This window comes from Parasteatoda tepidariorum, chromosome 4 (genome assembly GCF_043381705.1).
Source record: "Parasteatoda tepidariorum isolate YZ-2023 chromosome 4, CAS_Ptep_4.0, whole genome shotgun sequence".
Lineage (NCBI taxonomy): Eukaryota > Metazoa > Arthropoda > Arachnida > Araneae > Theridiidae > Parasteatoda > Parasteatoda tepidariorum.
Window position 1 is genome coordinate 8964024 of NC_092207.1, and position 21944 is coordinate 8985967.

The window sequence follows — 21944 nt, forward strand, 5'->3', positions numbered from 1 at the left end:
GCACGAAAATGATTACTGGATTGAGATATTTTGAATAATTGTTTTATCATTTTATCTAAAAAATTTGCACTCTGTAAGGTTCAAGAAAAATGATGATTCTGGGAGAAGTTTAAATGTACAATTCTTGAAACAATTTAACAACAACAAAAAAAAAGTTTTTAATTTTTATTCAATATAATATATAATAAAAAAAATTTCATTCTTACTTGTACCTAATAATTGATGACATAATATTAAGATAGATAATAAAGATGTTTTTATTTCTTCTTTAATGTATTTTAAAAATTATATCAAAGAACAAAACTTTTTTTATTTTATTATGTGCTACTATAGATTTCTTTAACTAATTATACAAAAGTAAAAAATTCTAGAAACGAAAACAATTAATTTTCTATTTCCATTTCGAACTCCAAGTTAATTATTAAAATTTTTTAGCGATTAAAAAAAATAGATTTTGCAGTTTTTAGTTAAGAAGAACTCCTAATCTAGTTTTCGCATTATAGGTATCGATTTTATCCCCACCTCCACCCTACGACTTCTCATTAACTCGGATTGTTCTTCTCGGAATTTAATTACGATGGTTTATTTTTGGGGTTCAGAAACAACCCGATTAAATCCTTCTCTCAAAAAAGTAAAAAAAAAACAACCTCCGACGCAGAAAAATAAAAATGGCCGAAATGGGTTCTCTTTTCGGTTGTTGCTAATTTGTTCCAACTGTATTTTTTATTTCCACCAAACCGAAGATGTCGTGGTAGCTCCCCAGACAGCAATGGTCAACTGAAACTCAATTAAAGAATTGAATGAACTCTTTTTTGTCTGTTTGTTTACCTAAAAAGAAGAAGAAACTCACCTTGTTGTTGGGGTAGGTACCATCCTTGTCACTTGCCTGAACCTGTGTGACTTTGGTGCCTGGGGGCATGCCTTCTAGCACAGTCTCCTGTTCTCTTTCGATGAATAATGGAATTTCGTCATTCACATCTTCCAGGACGATGTAGACAGTTGCCTCTGAAGCTAATTGCTGGATACCATTGTTCTGCAAAAAGAGAAAACTACCCGTGAGAATTTGTCTCTCTCTCTCTTCTTGCAAGCAGTTTTTGGGACATGGAACAATTAAACGAAGAACTTACCCTTCTTCCACCCTGAAGAGATAACTTATTAATATTTATTAAAGCGAAATTTAATTTTGTAGATAAGGCAGTTTAGATTGCTACTTAAATTGGAAGAAAGAAAATGTCGGATGTTATTATGACAAAAAAAGTAAGTTTTTTTTTCTTCCTTTTTTTCGATTCTACACGTAGAATTCGCTAAGAATATTAAAAACGAAAGTTAATTCACTTTAAGAGATTATTAATAATGTGATGAGAAATTTAATTTTTCAAAAAGAGGCAGTTTAGATTACCACACAAAATGAAAGGAGAATAAAGAGTGCGTGCAATAAATAGTAGGCAAAAAGTAAAAGATTTTTTTTTCCAGTGCGAAATATGAATTTAGCCACAAGAACAATAGTGACGAAAATTAATTCAACTATAAGGGATTTCCTATAATTAACGTAAAACGAAATTTAATTTTGAAAGAAAGAGAGTTTAAATTATCATATAAAATGAAAGGAGAATAAAGAGTGCGTGTAATAAATAATAAGCAAAAAGTAAAAAAAAAATTTCCTCAGCGAAATATGAATTTAGCCACAAGAACAATAGTGATGAAAATTAATTCAACTATAAGAGTACATTGTCTATTAGTAAGGTAAAACGATTAAGTAATAACGAGCATACAATTGTATAGTTTTTAAGCTTCGGCAATCATATAATTAACTGCTGATGCTAAATATGATAATTCAAACAGAGCATCGCTTTCTAATAAAATGCTTTTAATTGGTTATGATTTTGCCGTATAATTTAGAATTCAAAAATAATAAGAATCGATAATACCTATAAGAAGAATCGATAAAGAATGTGAGGGAAAGTATAAAATTATCGATTTTTAAAGGCAGAATATTTATTGGCTTACTTACAATGAAAGTGCACTGTAATTATTAAATACTATTTATATTGATTCTTTAATTTCATTTCGATAAAGACTACATAAATCAAGCTAAGGTTATAACATCCGGATTTGAATATCTGCAAGTGACGTCATCGTAGGTATCGATCCTGATTGGCGGTTGAAACGCGGCGTTTGTTTATGTAAGCAACTGTTCTATCTGCATACGAATCCCATCAAATAAGAATTCGATATGCGATCTCTTAATCGACTATCGTATCGTGCGATAAAATCGTAACTAGCAAATTTTATAAATTAGTGAAATATGTAATTAGTACTTGGCAAAACAAAATATATGAGCAATATATTTTCCCTTATTAAGGAAAAGAAGCCGATAAGAACAGCTGTAACGTTAACACGCCAACTTAAACAACCAGTTGGAGCTGGTGTTATAGGTCTTGCGGTTGTGTACCTTATTTTATTTTATAACCGTCGTTGAACAGCCGACCCAATTTTGGGTTTATGACTGCCAATGTTCAACTCTATAATCAAGTATTGGGAGAAATTTGCCTTCCTGGAGGACTTTTTAATAGAACTAACCCATATTTGCGTTACACGGAGAGGAAAACCACAAAAACTTCCCAATGTTAGGCTGACGGCAAGGGGACTCTAACACATGATCCGTCTAGCACTGAGGATCTTTTGCGTCAGAGCTGTGTTGCAAAACGGGTGCGGAATCTGAATCAACCAGCCATCACTATGATTTGAACCCGGTGTGTTTGTGTATCAGCGGTCTTCTTCTTAAGTTAAGAATGTCCCATTTATAGTTCGAAGAACCATCTGAAACAGATTAGTTTGTACGCTTATTCGAAATATCAGTTTAAACTTTTCGTAAAATGTTTAATTTTAGAAACAACTGCTGTAATTTAATTGTTTAAATTTTCAAACAATGAATCAAAAATGAAAGGAAAACGTTCTGATCAGGAAACCAGTTATTTATTCTCACCTAATTTTAAAATAAATTATAAAGCTCAGCAATGGATAGCGCTGTTGAGTGCAAAAAACCTAGAAAACAATGTTTTTTGATGCATGCCAGACTATTCCAACCGAAATATTTGACCGTATCTGTTAGCAGCGCCACGTTGTTTCCGTAAATGATAGAATTTGAAAACACTATTTTATGGTTTCCGCAATTGACAGCGCCATCTGTTGACGAACTATGTCCTTCCATTTTTCTGTAAATGATTTTTTTTAATCATCAGTCACTTTTTCGGACAACACACTGTAAAAATAAAAATAAAAATTTAAAAAAATATCGCTACGCTTGGCGTTTAAATCTTAAGGATTATTTGTAGTAATAGTCATGAAGTATCAACTTGGAATTGGAATCGTTCCTGAACAACTAAAAATGTATTTATGTTTAAAAGTTTTAGCTAATAAAAATTCTAATTAAATTTTCTTTCATAATTATTCGAAAATTGTATTTTAGTTATTATTTTTCTGATTTATTTATTATTTTTCTGATTTATTTATTATTTTTTCTGATTTATTTAATATTTCTTTGCTTTATTTATTATATTTTCTGATTTATTTATTATTTTTCTGACATAAGCAATATAAATTTAAACCGGAAACCATCTTCTTAAATACTTGCGAATTTTTTCAGGCGTATCATTTTTAAAATGGAAGCCAATTTTTAAAAGGTTAAGAATCATCGGAATTTAATTGGACCATTAAAATAATGGAACTCAAAATGAGATTACACCCAATAAAAAAAAAGAAAACATTTAGTTTTAAAATCTCTATAAGTTGACGAAGATTAGTTCACGTATCTCGGTCTGTTAAATGGAGAAAAAAGTTTTTTTATTACCTTTTTATCAAGTTATTGTTGCCATAGAAATGAAAACGATTTCGAACGAAATATCAGAACAACAGTCGGAACCTGGCAACCGCTAACGGTATCTCATTAGAACTGGAAGCAAGTTACAAAATGTGGACTCGTTTGTTAAAATCTAATTTTGTTCAACGGTAATATACAAGGTTCAGAGAACAAAGAATAAAATAGAAAAAATGTGAACAAATATATAATAAGCAAACGAATTCTGTTCCGCTAATTCGGAGCACCGCATTAAATTTGGATTCTCATGCGAACCAATTAAGCTTCTTCTTTCTGTTAAGAAGAGGGAAATTCGGAATTAGGTACGGTAAAGATAATTTAATATTTTTGGAGGAGCTCAGCTCGACTAATTTTATGAATGAGTCCTAAAATATGAGCTAATGATTGAAAACAAAGTTTTTATTTCCCCGTCTGCTGAACAAAACTTATTCAAAACTTCTTGCTCTGCGAATATTTATTGAAATGAAGCATAACATTCTTACGGCATTGAATGAAAAGTAATTGGTAAACTCAAAGCGAGAAGTTATTGAAAATGATTTTTACAGAAGTTTTAAGAAAGAGCTGGGAGTTATCTATAATTTTAAGATGGTAAGTACAATAATGCGCCACAAATGAGCCGACGCCCAAAGCTCATTTAAATAACAATGGCAAACAATGCAACTATCAAAGACTGACGGTTACAAAATATCTAAATAAAACTATTCGTTTGTTATTTAATTTTATAACCGTCGTTGAACAGTCGACCCAATTCTGGGTTAACAGTAACTCCGTATCCTTGTAATTTTGAACCCAATCCAGAAGACAAGGGAGCTCCTGGATCAAGTATTGGAAGAAATTTACCTTCGTGGAAGACTTTTTTTTATGGAACTAACCCGCATTTGCATTATATTAAGAAGAAAACCACGAGAACCTCCCACGGTTACGGTTAGCACGGTTACGGCCTCCACGAGAACGGTTAGCCTAACTGCAAGGGGACTCTAACCCATGATTCGTCTTGCATTTGGGATATTTCATGTCAGCACTACGGTCGGAGCAAGCCAGATGCGGATTCGTATCGACCAGCCATCACTGAGATTCGAACCCGGTGCACCTCATTAGAAGGCGGAAGCCCTATCACCTTTTCCAACGCGGCTCGCAACTGAAAGTTTAGAACAATCGTTGCTTGTTAATGGTTACTTTTAAAATTCGATTTCTCAGAAACTATTCGACTGATTTCGCTCAAATTTTGAATGTTGCCATTTAAAATTGAGATCTTTAAAATGTAAAAAAATTACATTCAAAATTATTATTGTAAACTATTTTACACACTGTATTATAGGTAAGTAAACAATTTTCTTTGTGTGCCGTCAAATTTTAAAATCGTTAAAATTGTGCCGCGACAAAAAAAGAAGAAGAAAAAGTTCAGAATCACAGCTCTAAGGCAACAGTTAAATTTTTTTTTTTTTTTTTTTTTTTTTTTTTTTTTTTGGTTTTTTTTTTTTTTTTTTACTATGGAGTCCTAAATCACAGAACTTTTTTGGTGAAATCCCCCCCCCCGAGACTCAATGAATAAATTTCATTAGCAATTGTAAACTTATTAACCAATTAACGACTACTGTTCATTTTAAAAAATATTTAATGATTGAAATTTCCTGAATTATTTTGTAAATATTTAATGAATGTGCGAAGAATAAAATTTTTACATCGCGTCGATTGTCAATACTAGTTTTAAAATTGGGTTTTACATTAGACAGTTGAATGTGTCTGGAGCGGCATTTAGTCTAGCTCATAATTTGATTTTAGTTAAAGCATAAATTGAAAAAAAAATATGGTTTTCGTTTAAATAAAGACGAAAAATAGCGAAATAAATGTCAAGAATGGAACATGAGAGAAATATACTTCTTCATTTTTGAATTCGGTTAATTTTATTCGATGCGAAACCCTAATACATACTCTTTTCATGGTTCATTCAATATAATGTTATTCGAAAATAAATTTAAAAATTTTTTTTTCTGTCTTCACAATCATTTTAATTAAGTAATATTATAAAATAACGGTAATATTAAATGAATGATGCATAATTAATTATTACAGGTTTCTAAAATCGTAACTGATTAAAAAATGCCCAAACTCTGGCACACCTGCGAACCTCCCATGGAATATCGCTCCGGCATTAAAAGTTTTGCAACCCATTGCTGAAAATTTCAATAAGCATTTTCGCCACTGCATCGCTGCAAAAATCGATCCCTTTTAAATCAATAAAAAAAATTATTAATAACACAAATTAATGAACCTTTTTAAATTTAATAATTTTTATTAATAACTCTACAAATATTATTATTTGTTATATTTTGTTAATTTATTTATTTTGAAAAAAAGAATTAATTGTGTGTCCCGGTTTTTTTGCCGTTTATTTATTTTATTTTATTTACTAATTATTATTATTATTAATTAAAATTATAATTATTTATTTTTCTGATTTTTTCATTCTTTTTATTTTTTTTCTAAATCGTAACTGAAAATAGTGTCGGTACTTGTGAATTAGCATATTTAAGGTTAATCCTTTCAAATCATCCGCATTAGAGCTTCAATTATTTGCAAGTCCGCTCAATTTTTTCATTAATATTTCTTAATATTGGACATTACATTTTGTAGAGATGTTTCTTAACATAGCACTTGAAAAAATAAAATTATGTACAATTGCTTATCGATTATTAATTAACAAAGAAGATCCTGCTTCCTTCCTTTGTTATCAGCATAAAATTAACAAAAGCTATAAAAATATTTTTTTCCTGATTATTTCTTTGTTTCTTATTCAGCGCTATTTGCGTTCAATGTTTATTTATTATCATTTCTTAGTGTTACTCTCTGCTATTATTTCGTTTTTTTATTTTGACGAAAAGTTTGAAACTAAAAGCGATATCCATTTTAAAGTAATCCTATAATATATAATATCTTATTGCGAAACATTTCATAATAAACATATTTAAAACGCTGTATGACATAGTAACTGTACATGGCGTCGTAGAGGCCCACTTTCTAGGAGGGGACGAAATTAAATTAACCTTTACAATAGTTCTCTAAATTTCACACACAAGAAAAAAAAAATTCTTAAATGTGCTAAGTACCGACAAAAGATTTTTTATTTTCAGCTTTTTCTTGTTTTTAACTTTAATTTATCTAAATCAATAATAATTAATTAATTTTTTTCATTTGTCTGAAATATTGAGGGGTTTAAATTTTTGCCCGGACAATCACACCCCATATACTCATACGACGCTCATGGTTTTACAACTACTAAATAGTAAATAAGTCATAGTGTTTAATTTTGTGGGGAGCTTTTTGCAAAATAGTGCTCAATCAACCCATACAATAAAAATAATTAAAGCAAAAATGTAAAACACTGTTTGTAAATAACTTTTCGAACCAAATAATCTCTTTTAACTAGTTTTAAAAATAACTAAAAATTAAAGCGGAATTTAAAGAGAAAAATTGTATACAAAATTGATTGACGGATTTTTTTTTAGGTGCTTGTTGAAAAATGAATCACTTAGATCCCCAGGTTTCTGACTATATATCTGATTCTTTTTCCTTCTTCAAATTATACTTTAAAAAAGAAATAAGCTTTTTTCTAATTTTTCACAAATGATTAAGTAAGACTTATTTTCAAATTCTTTTCATTTTATTTACTTTTTATTTTATATATTTATTGTGCTTGCACAATAAATAGCATTGTTGTGGGTACGATTGTTTTCCCTCCTCTTTCCTTCTGTTTTCCTTCTATGTGAAAAATAAAAAAACAATTTTTTCAAACGTAGCATACTAAAAATAAATTTCGAAAAGTAAATTACTTAAAATAAATTTTTAAAAAAAATTACAATTTTGTAATTTTTGTTATTATTTTTTTCATTATTTTTTATTTCTTTGTATATCACCGGCGATTTTATTATTTCTTATTTTTTTGTATGTATATATATATGAAAAAAAATATATTATGATATATTGTGCACAAATGCCCAGCTTGCCTTACTCTTTATTTTCGGTGTATTTTCTGCCAAAAAAAATTCTTAAAAAAAAGTTTAGCTAGCGATCATATCCCCTAAAAAAAAACCGATTCTGCTTAATTATAAAAATGAAGTTAATAAAATAAATCCTCATTAGACAAAGTGGAAACGTCAAAATTGTCTAGTGGAAACTGGAAACCATAGAACACTAATTATGATTAATTGATTTTTTTTACCTCTGTTATTAATTGGTGAATAAGTTTGACTCTATAATTGTCAACCTTCATTTTTGGACTACGCTTCCGAAAGCACTTTTCCGCCCTTTTTCTATTAATGAAGTTTTTTCCTTCGGTCAATCTTTTTGTTTCAGAACTTTAAAATGATTTTAAAGCTTTCTCTTTTCAGCCTTTAATGAACAGCTAAAATATAATCAGTTCGAAAAACTTACAGTATTTATTTTAATTACAAATATGAAATATAAAATAATCGATTTCGTTTACTAAATGTTTAGACAGATGGCACTACTAATCGTTTGAGACATTTCAGTTTAGAGTGAAGCAAAATATTCTACTGCTGAAATTATTTTCAAACATTTAGTAGTGCAATTATTAACATCTAATGTAATAAAAAGTCATTGTTTCTTAAATGCTTTTTGTTTCTAGAAAATAAGAACTAAATAAAAATTTAATATAGATTCAATATGAAAATGCATATTCAATACAACAGCCCACAATGCGTAAACGAAAAGAATTGTTTGACTTTAAAGTTTATAGATGGCAGCACTGAGAATGCTTCTCCATCGATTAAAGAAAAATATTTGTTTAGAAATGAAAATGTCTTGTTATGATTCTCTTAGCAAAAATCTAACGATAATTACTTAAAAAATGCCGGAAAAATGGGAAAAGGTTTTGTATAAGAAACAAAAGTACCCAGATAATTATGTGGATGCCTCTTTCCTATCCGATTTGCGCAAAAATGTAAATCTTTACCGATATTCTTGGTGGGAAGCCTTCATCAAGGTTTGTTTAGTTACGCACGAAATCTGCTGTACCGTTTTCTTTGTCATTATTTTCATATTTATGGAAGAAAATAATCTATCGGTAATAAGAATTCTAGGATTGTTAGCGATTTTAACTGTTTCATGTTTCTTAATAATTCAAATAACATCTGCATATCAGTGGACTATGAAGAAAAGCTACTTCTATGAGTATTTCAAAAGTGCTGTTATATTTTTCATTTTCGGATACATGTTTTCACCTGTGCTAAAAACGTTGACTCAAACTATCAGTACTGATACAATCTATGCTATGGTAGTACTAATGATGATAGTTCATATATTGTTTCAGGATTACGGAACTGATGCTGCAATCGTTTCGGGCACTTTGTCAGTGAACTCTGCTTTATTTGCAGCTGTGTGCTTAGCTTCTAGATTGCCTACTGTATTGCACACTTTTGTACTCTTAGTTAGTGCTGTTATATTGTTTGTATTGCTACCTTTAATGAGGAAGCAGTTAAAGAACAATGACTTTGGTTTATTAATAACTACATCATTGTTTTTTCTATCTGTAACAACAGCTTTAATTCACATTTCGACTTTGTTTACAATTTTGTTTATACTTCTATGCCTAATTATAAATATAATATTTCCTTCTTTGTTTGTTTATTGTCAAAAATATAAAGAGAATATATTTGGACCTTGGGATGAAGCGTTTGTGAAAAAATAAATTAACTCCATCTAAATGTGTGTTTCATATTTTCATTTATTCAGCCTATTTGATTGCTATAACAATTTTTTAGTTTTAATTAAATTTTCAAAATATTGTAGAAATTAGTAATAAATAATTTATTATTAATAAATTATTCCTTATACAACTGGTTTTCTTATATTATTCAAATGCATTGATTTAAAGTAGTGATTTTTTTTTATCAATTTGTATATTAAAACATTTATTTAATTTAAAATTATAATATTTTCACGATATTTTAGACTTTTTTTTTTAAATCAGTTGCATATAGGTTACGGAATGTATACAAGTTAAAACATACATAAAATTTTTTTTTTTTAAATTTGCTTACATACGTGGAGAAAAAATATTCATAATTTTTGCTTATTCTGAAATTACTTTTCTGCCTTTTTTAAAAAATTCATTTTCCGAAATTACTGAAATATGCCCTTAAAGGAAAACGAAAAAATATTTTTTCTCATATATTATACAAATACTATATTCTTAAGCGTAGAATTTTTTTTTTTTATATTCGTGAAGTTTTTTTGTACAATTTTACATAAATTATTTTTTGACAGTCATAGAAATTTACTCTAGTGTTAACTTACCAGTTCATTTTCTTACATTAAAGACTTTGTTAAAAATATATTTGCTTTGTTAAAAATATTTAATTTTTTAATGACATTATATGAATTTTTTTTTTAGAATTTTTAAAATTACTTAAAAACAGTTATTGAATCTTTGTTATCTTATGTTTTTGAAACACACTTATCCAATTTTGTATACACTTACTTCGTTTTTAATAGTATTGATTTGTATTATTATGAATTTTTTTTTTTAAATCAGTTTTACAGCTAAGAAATGTACCCTTGTGCTAACATACTGATTCATTTTGATATAATTAATAGTACATTTCTTTTGTTTAAAAAATTTAATATATATTCCTAATATTCTTTTTTTTTTGTATTTTTTTAGAGCTATTTTACAAAGCTATCTTGAATTCTATCTTTGTCAAAGCTTATACCAATTGATTTGTATTATTCATTCTGAATTATTATTATTTTTTTTTAAATCAATACCTATTCATTTTCCTTTTACTGTAGGTACATACATCTGCTATTTTACACAATTCTGAAACTGTTTCTTTGTCTTTTGCACCCAAATCTTGAAATGCATCCTTGTCAAAACATACCAATTCATTTTTTTTACTTTTACATAGTTTAAAAGTGTTGATTCCTATTATTCTTAAAATGTTTTTCTGCAATTTTTTGAATCAATATTACAACACATCCATAAATTTATCATTGTAGATACATACCAATTCATTCTCATATTTTCTTTTTTTTTTAAAAAAAAAGAATATTTCTCTTACATTATACATTTACTTAATATAAAAGGATTGATTTTTAATCACAATATTCTTAAACTGTTTTAAGATTATTATTTTTTAATCAGCTCGTGTCTTATTTCAAAAATTGTACACCTCTGCCTTATTTTCGCTGTCAAACAAACAATACTACAAATCAGACAAAATATTTAAAACAGTAATATTTTTAAGATTCAGTACCTCAAAATTGATAAAAGTGTAGTAGTCCAGCTATTCAAATAATGTAGCAATTAAACTGACTCGGCAATACTAATAAGAGAATGCAAAGTTTATTCATGATTGACTATAATAATTTATTTGAATATGTCTTATAATATATGGAAAAAAATAATAATTCCGAAAAATATGCTGTAACATAGTTTTTTATTCATACACAATGAAGAACATTTTTATAAAAGAAAAAAGATATTTATTTTTTATAGTAAAAAATTTTAATTTTATGTTTAACCCTTTATAGAGTTATTTTTTTCTAGCAATGTTACATTAGCATATTTTTGAGATAGAGATTGCTTTATAAAAAAAAAATTCATTTAGCTTTTTACCTAAAATTAGTTTGATTAAGAAGAATTTTTTTTAAATTTCTTTTTTGGTAAGATGATGGATTTTCAAAATTTTACCTAATTTAAAGAATTAACCATAAACTTGAACACCTGTGCTTATTAATAACCAAATTTATAAATTCTCTGTTCATAACTACAAATAATGCATAACACATTTTTGCCCCATTGTTTATCTCGGGGGTAACTCACTCAACACTCACCTTTACTACTACCCTCATTTATGTGAACAAAGTTTTTTATTATTATTTTTTATTTTATTTATTTTCTCAAGTTATCAGCAGATGGCAGCACAAATTATAACTCCAGTAGACATTTAAAATTAGTAAAGTTGGTATGAAGCTTATAAAAAGAATTGAAATATTAGTTTAGCAACATTATGAAATAACTTAAATTTATTTTGAATAGTTTTCAATTTAAATTTTTTTCAGAGGATAAATTTTTTTCAGAGGCTTTTCTTGATTGCATACTTTTGACAAAATGACAGACACCCTTGTTTGCACTATTCTGTTAAAGGCAGAAGTTCTAACCAAAGTATGGTCACCAAGGCTTCTCAGAAAATAATTAATTATGCACAAAAGATGTCCTAAGTTAGATCGAAGGTTTTCAAGCACTTATTACTTTAAAACAGTTGATATTGAAAGAACATATGCTGCAGCACAAATTCATGCAACATGGTATAAACTTTTTTCCTCCCTACTTCATGGTTTTAATTCAAATTTTTTTCAATAGATGGCACTGCAGACAGTAAACCTATTAGTCAAAAATTATTAAATGTGTATCACAATATAACACACAAAGACATGTGAGTGGGTCTGATATTTCGAAAGTGTTGCCATGTAAATTTAATTTGTTAAAAGATTTTCACATACTCGTGATTTCTTTTTTAATTTTTTCCTTCATTTACATGCTGACTATCTGCAACGTCATATATCGGAAATTCGTAAACTAAAACGAGGATCTCTGAGAAGCATAATTACATAAATTTGTTGCAGGATTTTTTTTTAACTTCGTTATTTTTTTGCTACAAATTTTAAAAACTTCACTGAATTTATTTTTTCTAATAAATACGTTAATAAACATAGCTTATGTGTTAAAATTTAAGTTGAATTTATTTCTATTTTAAGTCGTGACTATCTTTTCAAATACGATGCTTATAGTATACGAGGATTAGCAATGACCAGAATCATAGAATTAATTAGTCAGCAAAGAAAATGGATAAAGGAAAAATAGTAGAAAAGTTGGATTAATAATTATGTCAGGTAACCTTACAAGATGTCTTGTTTAATTACCAAAACTGTCTTTCGCTATTACTATTTTTCTAGACATTGTAAAACACCCACAACACTTAATTTAATTAATTACAAAGTTGCTAAAGTAAATATTGTTTAGGTCGAAATTTGCGTAATTGTCATTACCTAAGTTATCTTCGTTTTTAATTATATCAAAAATAATTATAACGTAATAAGTTGTAAAATTTTATGCAGACATTTTTAATAGTTTCAGACATTGCCAGAATTCTTGAAAAGAATACTTGACAGAATTCGTACAGAATTCTTGAAAAGAATACTTTTCCATATAATTGTAATCTAACTGCGATATTCCAGTACCAGTAACGCACGTTATTCAACAGAATACTAGGCTTAAACCTCCTGTCCAACCAACTCATTTCAAGTTTTAACGCTAAAACCGATCGCTCAGATCTTCAGTGGCCTGCGACGCCATCTCTCGAAAAATCTTTGTAACTAAAACCAAAATTTTTCTATTAACTTTTTTACTGCCTTCACAATCTAAAATACCATTTGTTCCATTCCTCTATCACCTTTTGCCACCGAGACTTACTTTTAATCATCTGCTGTGTGGACAACCTGTATGTTCACCTGAATAGAATGAAAGTAAGATCAGTTTGATGAATGGAATATTTTTACATACCTCTACTCGGACTGTTAAGTTATACTGTTGGATTCTTTCGTAGTCGAGCGGGTAGTTGACTTGGATGTCGGCCCATGTGTCGCCATTCAGATTCCTCTGATCCAAGTAGAATGTATCCTTCTTGTTCGTCTGTTCTGTACTGCCCTTCATGAGGGTGTAGAATACCGTCGGATTATCCGGTATTCCTGAGCTGCAAAAGAATACAAAAATGAGAGTTATTTGAAAAACATTTACAAATATTTTCAACTTTTAAAATAGGTTATAACTATTCCAAAATGATATAAATGCTTATGTGATATCGTGTACCGTATTCTTACGTACGCATAGCTCAATTTTTTTTTTTGTTCTTCTATAAAATGTACTATAAGCAGTACGCAAAATACAAAAAAGGTTCTGGTTTCACTATGATAAGATTTTTCTAATCTGATCATGATCATTTGATCTAATGATCAGATCTTTTCGTATTAATGAAACTTTAATGGTACAAGGAACATACCTATATAGAATAAATACAGACGATGTTTAAATTTGCGGAATCAGATACCAAATAATTTTTTCTCTGAATTACAGTATCTTTTTTGATAGATTCGACTCTCAACTATAGAAATGGAAACAGCCACAATACGTAAAATATAGTTTCACTTAGTTTACTTTAAAACTGACAAGTATACAAAAAAAAAAGCGTTTTTGTGCATGATTTCATTACTAAAATTTTTTTTCCAACTAATTAATTTGTATATTTAAGGTCAGGCCTTCGGGCTATAGTACGTAAAAATCCTATCATTTGACCATAAGTTATTAAGGTGTTCACACTTTTTTTCGCTCTATCTGTGAATTAAAATAAATAAAAAAGCATTCTTACCGAGCTTTTATGGAGGCGACCACTTGTCCAACCATATAGTTCTCCTTTATAAATATGGGACCATAGACAGGCTGATCCCAAATAGGAGGATTGTTGGCTCTGTCCACCACATCGATGATGACCTCCACAGTCGCCCTATGCTGGGGCAAACCTTTGTCCAAGGCAATCGCCCTCAAGTGGTACTGGTCCCTCTGAAAATCGGTGTTAAACATACGTATTTTAATATTCAGACCTGTTATATTCTAATTCAGTGTGTAACCAAATAAGGGATTTTTATTATAAGTAAAGTGTGATTTTTATTATAATTAATACACCTTTTTCAAAATCAAATGAAGCTAATAAAAATGAATGAAAAACAAAATACCTGCATATAATTTTTACGAGATGGATTTAACTGTGAATATTTTGTTAACAGTATCAAAATCCCTCCCCCAAATACCTGTTACAAAATTATAAAACCAGCAAGTAAAATAAATTTGTTTAAAAAGATGTTGATATACCATTTTTGAATGATACCATTTCCGATTTGATTGACTGGAATTTTCATCAAGTTTTCAAGCAAAGTTTTAGGAATTTTGTCCCATTCATACATGATAGCTACTTCTAGGTCGTATACAGAATCATATTGGCAGTTATTGGCATACACTTGTCCAGCAAAGTAGCACCAAATGTTGTCTGTAGGGTTAAGATCGGGACTACGGCTAGGCCAGCTTAGGAACTCGATTTTTTCTTTCTGAAACCAATTTTTAGTTGATTGGGACACGTGGCATGACATATTGTCTTGCAGAAATTTCCAGTCTGAATCTCCCAGATGTGGACCAAAAGGTATAAGGTTCAATAAAGTAGTTTTTAATAACAACTATAGTCCATTTTCTCGGAAATTCTCTGCGTGTCGCATTTACTGTCAAATGCAAAAGCTCCCCACACCATGACCGAGTCACCACTCATCTGCCTACCGAAAAAATCACGAGGTTCTGTTCAAAAATCATGCCAATAATAATTATTGCCACCCGGGCCATCCAAATTGAAATTCTTTTAGTCTGAAAAAAATAATATTTTTCCTAGCAGCATCTAGGTCATGAGCTCTCCTTTGCCCACTTCAGCCTCCCTTCTTTATCATGTTTTAACAGTCTTGGCTTTCTTTTAAATTTTCGAAGAACAACATTCGAATTCAATTTCAAGTGCACCAGGCTGTTATATGGGAGATCGTTCTGCTTACCAGCTGAGTTATTTTGCGAGTAGACATGTTGTGTTCCGTTGCAAGTTTAAAAGCGTATCTAGTACGACCCCTACTGTATCTTTAAAACATTATCAACAGCAGTTTTAGACCGTTTAAACAACATATTTCACACTCCGACTATCCAGAGCCTTTAAAAAAAAAATTTTGAACTTCTAGCTCAGATAATTCTTTTCCGCTTGGCATTGTGAATTTTATTATGAAAACAAATAAATTAAATTCTAATTTTCTTCATAATATTATCGTTTGTATTTTCTAGGATGCTAAGTTACAGTTTGCAGACGACTTTCAAAGAAATAATTTAAAAAAAAAAGAGATGGTCTTATACTTATGTTTCACCCAGATTTTAAAATAAATCACTTGCTGAGTAAAACTAACTCAACTTTTTTTACTTTTTGATTTAGTTGAGAAAATATAACTTTTTTTAGTTGCTTCACTATTTAAAAAATTTTCATTTTATGCAGATTACCATAAAAATGAGTGATATTTGGGGTGATCTTATAATTTTGTAACATACCATATAGTGAAGCAACAAATATACTGTAGTAATAAATGTAGCAAATATACATTTCTTTATTTGTTTTTGTACTGTAATTTAGATAATCTCATAACAGATTGGAAAACAGCTTTGATAATATATGGATTAAGTTTAAAATAAAATTTACTTTTTAAATGTAGGGTATAACATTTCAAATAGTTCATAGGCATTTTTAATCAAACTTTCGTTATAATCTTTTATTTTCCCTCGTTATTTTTAATTAATCAATCTGAAATTAATTTATGTTTTGAATAAGACTGTACACACATATGCAAGTAAGTATACATGCAAACCTATACTCTACGCACATTGTATAAAAATATAATAGGTAATATAGGAATATAAAGGAATATATAGGAATATAATATAATGATAGTAAATTTACATTATGTTTATTTTAAAATGTTTGTACACATTTGTAATGAAATTTTTTTTGTATTTATATGCATGTTAATTATTGTGATTGTATTATATATAGGTATAATCAACATCCTTTATTCAACATTTGTTAATTATACCTATATATTAAAAAAAAAAAAAAAAAGATTTCTATACGGGTAGTTTCTAGATAGAAGCAAATCACAGATCTAAGCTTCAAGCTCTGAAAACAATCTAGTTTGAATTCAATTTGACACTAAAAATTTGAAATTAAATTTATAATTCTGTCAAATACCAGGAATTAACATAAATTATTTAATGTTTTCTATTAATACATTAAAAAACATTTTTCCAACTAAAAGACCCATTTTGCTGAGCAAATGTAACAGTAAAAGATCAAAAAATTAAACATTGTTTAAATGTTTACAAATAAAACAAGAACACTTCAATAAGACAGTTTCTTGATAATATCCTTAACAAGTTTCAGCAATAGATAAATGATATTTTACTTTGTGAAAATATTTTATAAAAAGCAAATTAGTGTTTAAAAGCATGCCCAAAAACGTATGTACGAAACCGCTTCTTTATTTAAAAATAGATTAAAGTAAGCATTATAACTTATTTATCTGTTCTTAAAATAACTTTCTTTATGTCCTTTATTTGTGTTATAAAATATTTCTGCAACAGAATAAATTTTTTTTACTCGTGAAATATAAGACTCTCAAAATCATGTATTGTTTTTTCCATAAATGTATTGTTATCTAATAAATTTATTATTACTTGATGTCCTAAAATGAAAGTAAATGTGTGATTCAATGATGAAAAATGAAAGTAAATTATCCTAAAATGAAAGTAAATTCAATGATGAAAGTAAATGTGTTAATTTTATTCAAACGGAAAAGTATATCGCATAAGTAATAAATATTTGGTGCGTATTACATAAACATCATTTGAATTTGCTACCCATAGCATTATTTTTCCATTAGCATTATATCCATAAGCATTATTATTAGCATTATTAAATATTTTGATAAGTGTCCAATCTCCGATGTAAAGAAACAGTAATATGTCTGTATTTTGTTGCAATTTTGGATTTCTTCATTTTTAATGTATGAAATTTTGAAGATAGCATTTATTTTAAGAATATTATATGAATAGAAATTTGTGATTTAGCATTTCTTCATGCTAAATATTTGAAATTTTCAAGAAAGCTTTTATTTTAACAATACTACATAAATAGTAAATTGTGATGTATGATTCCTTTACGTTCAATAGTAGAAATTTTCAAGAAAGCATTTATTTTAACATTTTGCGTATTAATTGCCAAATACTTGATGTCACATATAGCTAATTCTTTTAAAAATGGTGAATCTCAATTCTATGCGTCCATTATTTGCAGTAACTTATTAAATATTTAGAAAAATTAGTAAGAGTTCGCCACTATATATTTTTCATTAAGTACTTAAGATGATGTTATTCTCTCTCCTTGTTTAAAATTATCTATTTATTGGGAAAAACAATTTTGTCAATATAGTTGCATTATTTGCTTAATTATTTCGTTTTATAGAAGAAATATTTTGAAGTAATAGTAATGCCAAATAGAAAAGGATTTATGCTTTAGAAAAAAGGATATTTGTTATACTATTATGTACTATTTCCAAGGAGCATGCACTGCTATAATTATATTTTTGTAACCAAATATCATAGAGATACTAAGACTATTGGTCTTATACCAATACTATTATTACTATGATTTAATTTACTAATCTATTTAAATTAGTAATCTTGATAGATTTTCTCTAAAATTTTAAAAGCATTTTCCTGTTCTAATTTCTTAACTATTAGAAATATGCCTATTAATTTGCTTTCATATCAAATAAAACATTTACTACGGTTATGTGCAAAATAAAAGAAAATTTCTTTAAAAAAAAATATTGATCACGCAGATATAACTTATTCTAAAACTTTTCATTATCTCGAAACGCTTATTTAACAGTTTTATTAGGTATATCATGCTGATTAGGTTATAAAAAAGTTTACTTCAAAGCTCTATATTTAACTAACAAATCCCTCAAGTAATCAAATGATATGCAAACCCCAAAAAAACTATTTCCATGTTTTGTTTTTGCTGTAAAACCTACTGCTATTTTGCCTAAAACCACTCAAAACTTCTTAAATAATACATATAGAAGGATAAAATTATTTCAAAGTAATTGAAATTCTTGGAAGTTTTAATGTAAGAAAGTTTTAAAATAAAAAAATTCTGTACAGTTAGTTTTGGGTAATGTTACCCATTAAAATAAAATAAAAACATTATGTTTATTTTAAAATGGGAACAAGAATGTAATGAAATTTTTTTTAAATTCTATTGTATGCATATATGCATCTTAATTATTGTTATCATATTATATATAGGTATAATCAACATCTTTTATTCAACATTTGTTAATTATAACTCCTCAATTCATGTATAAATAGAGAATAATTTTGTAAATCTTATTACCGTGGGCATTGTTAAACCGTGCAAACATGTTTTTTAAAATTATGGGATTGTTAATATTTTTTAAGAAGATTTTTTTAACAATTTATATCTAAAAACAAACATTTCATAAAAGGTCACTCTTATTAACTATTAAATAGAGAGTAAAAAATAATATTATAACAATAAACACAAAACAGGATAAAAGAAATGTGAAATATACAGTTGATATGAAATTAATCCTTTAAGTACATTATCATTTTATACAATAATTAATCAAATATAATTAAGAGAAAAGAATTTAATGTACAATAAAATGTATATAATATGTGTAGACATAAACATGGTGTTCATTAATGCATTGATTAAGTATATATGTATACATATTAAGCATTTTTATAAGAAATTAAGTTTTTAAAAAAAAACTATAGAAATTAAGCGTGGCAAATTAATATTCAAACCATAAAAATACTTTCAAATCTCATCCAATTATCATTGAGGTCGAAAAATTAAAGAAAGAATGCAAAATTAGTTTATTTTTCTAACAATACTAAAATGCATTAGCCTTTTACTAGGAATTTGACAACATTTAAATTTCATAAGAAAATGGTTATAAAAATTTTTTAATCTTTCTTTTTCTCTCATATAGTATTTGGTCAGAATTTGTAAAGATTATTGTTAATTTCTCCTTTGACCCCTTTCATCTCACTCTCGTCAAAATGATGGGATGGTTAAGTTACGCCTTCCCTTTCTCGTACCCGTGATATTTCCAGACTGGAGAGTTCAAAAGTAGCGAGGTTAGAAAATTTCACAATCTATTTTTTTAGCACAGAATCATGCTTATTTCACAATCTATACACCAATTGACAATACCGGAATATATGTAAAGTGTTTAGAGATAGTTAACTTATCTTAAACTAGATATCAGCACTCATAAAACATGTATATTTGTGATCGAAACAAAAATATGCGACTATTTTAAAGAATTAAATGAATACATGCGACGAAATTATACGACCATCAAGGGGTTAATAAATAAAATTCACTACTCCCAATGTTCGCAGTTTTTCACTTCATTTTTAACATTGATACTAAAATTATATATATATATATATATATTACTTTAAGGGCAGTCATTACATAACACCCAATAGTTATGCATGTGTAATAAAGCAAACTTATACGTGAGTTGTAACTTACATCCAATGCTTTTCTAAGGCTGATCCAACCGGAGTCCGGATTAATTTCAAAGTAATCCAGATCCGTCGGATCGTATGGTGCTGTGAGGTTGTAGACGATGGCTCCGTTGTTATCGGCGTCCTCATCGGATGCCGATACTCTGAGTATGTTGGTCCCTTTAGGTGTGTCCTGCTTCACATTCTCTCTGTATTCCTGCCGGTCAAACAGTGGCGGATTGTCGTTGATATCCGTGATTTCCACTTTGAAGGAGCAGACACCTTCCAGGGGTGGATTGCCCCTATCTGTCGCTTTCACTGTCACGCTCACAAAACGGCCGTCGTCACCCTCTCTGTCAAACACCTATGCACAAGAGACACAGAACACTTCATTAATTTTCTCGAAACATGTATTTTTTTCATATCCAAACTTTTTCGCAGATTACAGAAGCAAATCTTTATATCATAATCATTGTAATAGAGAGAGACACAGAATACATCATTAATATTTCTTGAGGCATGTATTTTCCATATACCCATATTTATGAAATTTTTCGAGTTTACACGCTAATAATAAAACTACAGTAAAATAGATTTAAAACATGCTAATCATGGGCATGGACAAAGAACCGTATAATTTTTTTTTCTTTAATTTTGCAGACTACAAGAAATTTTTTTTATGTAAATAGCTACTTTTATTTTAATTATTCTAAATCTAAATTATTAAGAAGCGTTAAATTTTATAAATGTTATTAGAGTTTATGTATTATATCTTCTATATAAATTTATGTATTTTACAACTTGTCAATATAACCTTAAAAATAAAAAGAATTGTATTTCAGTTGGTAATAAACAAATGTGTAAAATAAAATGTCATTGGAAAGCGGTATTTATTTATGCAATGAATCATAGTTATTGCTAATATTCTAAAAACATTTAAAAACCATTTTGGAGTAATAAGTGCTTTAATTTTTTTCAGAATTATAGGTTAAGAGCAATGAATCCAAAGTATTTTGTCCAAACCCAATTCCAAATTCTAACTGATTTTTGATATCACATGAAATAACGTTTTTCTACAAATATTAAAATTTGCGTGTTTATAAAAATTAACTGTTGCGTGTTTATAAAAATTAAAATCACTGTTTGGCCAAGTTTATCCTATCGTTACCAGGGGTCTGTTTAGAAGAAATTTAAAACATCTTTTCATAAAAACGGACCCTTCACAAAATAATTTATCTTTTAATGGGACCCTTCACAAATTTGTTTATCTTCATTATTGTTTTGTTAATCGAATAAACCCTTCCCAGGAGAGGGGGGGGGACGGAAGAAAGACAGATGTAAACGAGCTAAATTTTGTCTTCAAAGACAGATGTAAACGAACTAAATTTTGTCTTCGGCAGACGCTTCTTCCTTTATTCGTCCGAAATGAATATTCTGCGTTCAGCAGTATAGGCTAAATACCAAATATTTGTATGTTACATCTCTTATTTAGTAGCAGCAGTTGTTGTTCATTTTTTAAAATTTAATTTTTTTAATTATAATTTTACAGTGTTGAGCATAATCTTGTATGTCTTAACAATTTAAAAACTCCTTGAAAAAGTTTTTTTGCAATAATGGACCCTATTTGCACAAGTTCATAAAAGCGGACCTTGGTTGAAAGAATGTGACTTAACAATTATTTCACAAATTACGAGAAATTTTTTCACAATTTTACAAAAGTGGACCTTTCACAAAATGTGTGGACAGACCCCTGGTTACCCAATGCTGCCTATGTTAATTTTAATAATGGCGCAAAACGTCAATATGAAGAAAATC

General features: G+C 28.3%; 2 protein-coding genes across 2 annotated transcripts in view; one reads left to right on the forward strand and one right to left on the reverse strand.

The window, feature by feature from the left end:
* The window catches only part of LOC107454545 (neural cadherin), a 500390-nt gene that overhangs the window by 359094 nt on the left and 119352 nt on the right, over positions 1-21944 (reverse strand). Inside the window, exons 10-13 of the mRNA XM_071180540.1 lie at positions 20155-20493; positions 14323-14513; positions 13461-13650; positions 851-1033 (exon numbers count right to left, since the gene is read on the reverse strand). Coding sequence (XP_071036641.1) covers positions 851-1033; positions 13461-13650; positions 14323-14513; positions 20155-20493 — 903 coding nt within the window. The remainder of the gene's footprint in view (positions 1-850; positions 1034-13460; positions 13651-14322; positions 14514-20154; positions 20494-21944) is intronic.
* Positions 8652-9600, forward strand: LOC107454546 (phosphatidylinositol glycan anchor biosynthesis class C). The gene has a single exon (XM_016071780.4). The coding sequence runs from the start codon at positions 8745-8747 to the stop codon at positions 9582-9584; it is 840 nt and encodes a 279-aa protein (XP_015927266.2). The 5' UTR covers positions 8652-8744; the 3' UTR covers positions 9585-9600.

Bases quoted from the DNA above. Each gene is read 5' to 3' on its own strand.
- LOC107454546 (XM_016071780.4), top strand. From the start codon at position 8,745: ATGCCGGAAAAATGGGAAAAGGTTTTGTATAAGAAACAAAAGTACCCA.